Raw genomic sequence first — 3234 nt, 5'->3', positions numbered from 1 at the left:
CAGCCGTGCCGGCGTGTGCCGGCTGAGGTGGAGCAAAACCGTGTCGCCGCCCGGCAGCGTTACTCACAGGATGTAGGTGATGACGCCCACGGACCACATGTCCACTTCAGGGCCATACGGACACCCGTGGAGGATTTCAGGGGCTGGAAGCAGAGTTTGGGGTTCAGATGTGGCACGGATGTGGGAAGCTGCCAGCCGTGTGGGCTTCACAGCGGAGGAAGCACCTCCTGGGCACTGCCATGGTCTGCCGAGCCCGGCACAGCCGTCGGCCATCCCTGCACTGAGTCTCCGGCAGGGAAAAGCCCCCCCCCACCCCTCACCCCGCTCTTGCCTCCTGCTCACCGCAGTACCCCGGCGTCCCGCAGACGGTTTTCATGGTGTCCTGTTCATCCACGATCTTGGAGAGCCCAAAGTCACCTTGGAGGGACACAGGGGAAAGCGGCGCTGCCATCAGGGAGAGGCATCATTAACCCCCCTCGTGCCACGACACCCCCCGGGGACGGCCCTCGGCAAACTCACCGATTTTAAGGGGAGCGTCAGGGGACAGGTCTGCGTAGAGCAGGTTCTCCGGCTTCAGGTCGCGGTGGACGACTCCGTTTTCATGCAAATACTACGGAGAGGGAGAAAGCGGGGATGGGGGAGGGGGCAGGGAAGCCCCTTCTGCCTTGGACAGAATTTGGGAAGCGACGGCAGCGGCCTGGGCGCCAGCACAAACGTGGGACCGACGCGCCCGACTCTCCCTTTGGAGACACCCAAACCTGTGCCGGCGCTGCTGGCTCGGCCTTGGGGGCACAAAGAGGACATTTTCCATTAGGAGTTTCAGTTTTTACACACACACCCCGTTGCCATAGAAACCCCATCTCCAGCCGACCTGTGATGCAGAGCGGCACTGACCTTCCTCCTCCTCTCCTTCATCCCCCCAAAACACGGATCAGAAGAGGCACCTCTGCCAGTGATGCCTTCGGATGCCAAGGGCGAGCGGGCAAACCCCTCTCCTGGGGGGTCTCCGGGAGGGCGCAGCCCCCAGCACCTCTCCCCAGGGGGTTCGGGAGGGCGCAGCCCCTTCAGCGACACCCCTGACCCACGCACGGGACCTGTCACCGGGCCGTCTCGAGGGGAGGGGGACACCCCAGGGGCACGTTACCGAAACAGCTTCCAGGATCTGCTTGACGACGTGGGCTGCGTCCCGCTCGCTGTAGAAGCCCCTCTCCACGATCCTGCGGACACACAGGGTCAGCGTGGTAACTCAGCGCCCCTCCTCATCCCCCCCTCACCCCAACCATGGTGTGCATCAGCCTCCTCCCTCCTCATCCTGCCCCCGCGATTCGTCCCTCCTCGTGGGGGTCCCGGGCGTACCTGTCGAAGAGCTCCCCTCCCGTCACCAGCTCCAGGACGAGCGCGATCTCGGAGGGCGTCTCGAAAATCTCCTTCAGCTTGATCTGAAAGGAGGGATGCGGGATGCGATGCGGGATGCAGGATGTGGGATGCAGGATGCGGGATGCGATGTGGGATGCGGGATGCAAGGCGGGATGCAGGATGCAGAGCACGTGACTGCCGGGTGTAAGGGGACATTTCCCTCCGATGCGGATGTGGGATGCAGGATGCAAGGCGGGATGCAGAATGCAGAGCACGTGACCGCCGGGTGTAAGGGGACATTTCCCTCCTTGGCCTTTTCCTTTCTTTGACCAGGAATTTTGAACTGATTGGAACAGCCCTGCTCACTCAATCACATGCTAACGACGACACTGGGAATGGGAAGGGAGGGACACGCAACGCTTTTATCCTCTTCACGTCTCCAAGCTTGGCAGCTGGACGAGGAGCTCCGGGCAAGCTGTTTAACTCCTCAGCTTCGTTGGCCGCGCTGGCACCCCGGGTGCCTCCGTCCAGCCCCCGCACCACGGGAGCGACCCCCGGCAAAGCCCTGCCCTCTCCCGGCACGTATCCCGCACCTCTACTTACAGGGATGAAAGAGAGGGCCAAAGCCCTCTGGGACCGGGACCCTGGGACCCGGCAGGTGCCTTTGGAAACATCCCTCGGAGCCTTTTGCCGCAAAAGAGACACTAAAGAAACTGGGTTTCTCCTGATTTTGGGGTTTTAGCTCCCACGCGAGGTGAGCTTGTCTGCACCGGCCCTTTGTGCCATGGAGGCAAATCTGGCATTAACAGGTCTCTCTTAAAAATACCTCAAAATGCATTTTATTTTTTTTTTTTTAATGGAAAACAGGGAATTTCACGCTTCTTAAGACTTTTGTGACACTGCGAATTTCATGGGGCTTTAATCATTACCTTCACAGGCTGGGTGACAAGCCGTGATACCCCGCAGGGTGAGAGACACTATGTGGCAGCTTATTGCATTATAATAATACACGGAAGCACTATAATTTTCCTATTAACTTCAAAAGTTTACAATCCTATTATCATCCGCTGCCAAGGTCGGTGCCGAACGATAGCAAGCGCGTAGACGGCGCCAGCGTTAATAAGGAAAAGGAGCATCTCTCCGAAAAATCGCTTGAACTTGGGAGCGAGCGGAACCCTACGGAAAACTGGGGGGTTTGGAGATGAACGCTGTCCGGCTGGGTCCTCCTCCGCAGCTCCATGGCGCTGCTGCCGGGGGGAGGGAAGGAGGAGGGAGGGGAGAAATGGAATTTACCGTTGCGTTTCCGCTAACACAGCCAAGAGGAGCCTCTCGCTGTCCCTAGGGATCAGCCTGGTGTCCTCCTGGGCTGCTCCGAGTGGGTGATCCCCATCCCAGCTCCTGTCCCTGCGTCTGCCTGAACGTCCTGGGACATGGAAAAGGCTGAAGTGCCTGATTATCCCAAAGCACTGACAAGGCAAGGGCCACGCGGAGCTGGCCCAGAGGCTTGGAGACACCCCGGCTCCAGCGCGTTGGCCCCCATCAGCCCTGTTTTTAGGAGGTTTTGGACCTCTTTTGGTTTTTCATCTCCCTGCATCGAGGTTTGGGATGGTGGCAGGCAGGCAGGACATCCCCTCCGGAGAGCAAAGCCGTATTGCTCCAAGGATGGTTGATGTGGGCTGGGCTGGAAGCAGCTGTGCCGGGGGGGTTTTGAGCCAGCAGCAAGACGATGCCCTGGCCACAAAACCAACCGGAGCGGGGTCTGTGACACCCCCAGCGCCACGCCAGTTGGCTTTTGGTGTTATTTCTCTTAACTCAGGCCACCTCCGAGACGCTTTTGCAATTTGCCGGTGGAATTAAGCAGCCGGGAATAAGCCTTTC

At 59.5% G+C, this 3234-nt stretch overlaps 1 protein-coding gene across 1 annotated transcript in view; it reads right to left on the bottom strand.

Moving 5' to 3' along the window:
* Positions 1 to 1551, bottom strand: part of CAMK4 (calcium/calmodulin-dependent protein kinase IV) — a gene marked incomplete at both ends in the record, with an annotated part of 2008 nt that extends 457 nt beyond the window's left edge. The window contains 5 exon segments of the mRNA XM_010159846.1: positions 68 to 143; positions 343 to 417; positions 520 to 610; positions 1145 to 1217; positions 1357 to 1551. Coding sequence (XP_010158148.1) covers positions 68 to 143; positions 343 to 417; positions 520 to 610; positions 1145 to 1217; positions 1357 to 1551 — 510 coding nt within the window.
* Positions 1552 to 3234: the final 1683 nt, after the last annotated feature.

This window comes from Eurypyga helias, unplaced genomic scaffold (genome assembly GCF_000690775.1).
Source record: "Eurypyga helias isolate BGI_N326 unplaced genomic scaffold, ASM69077v1 scaffold36089, whole genome shotgun sequence".
In the NCBI taxonomy this organism is placed as follows: domain Eukaryota; kingdom Metazoa; phylum Chordata; class Aves; order Eurypygiformes; family Eurypygidae; genus Eurypyga; species Eurypyga helias.
This window is presented reverse-complemented; position numbering and strand designations above follow the sequence as displayed.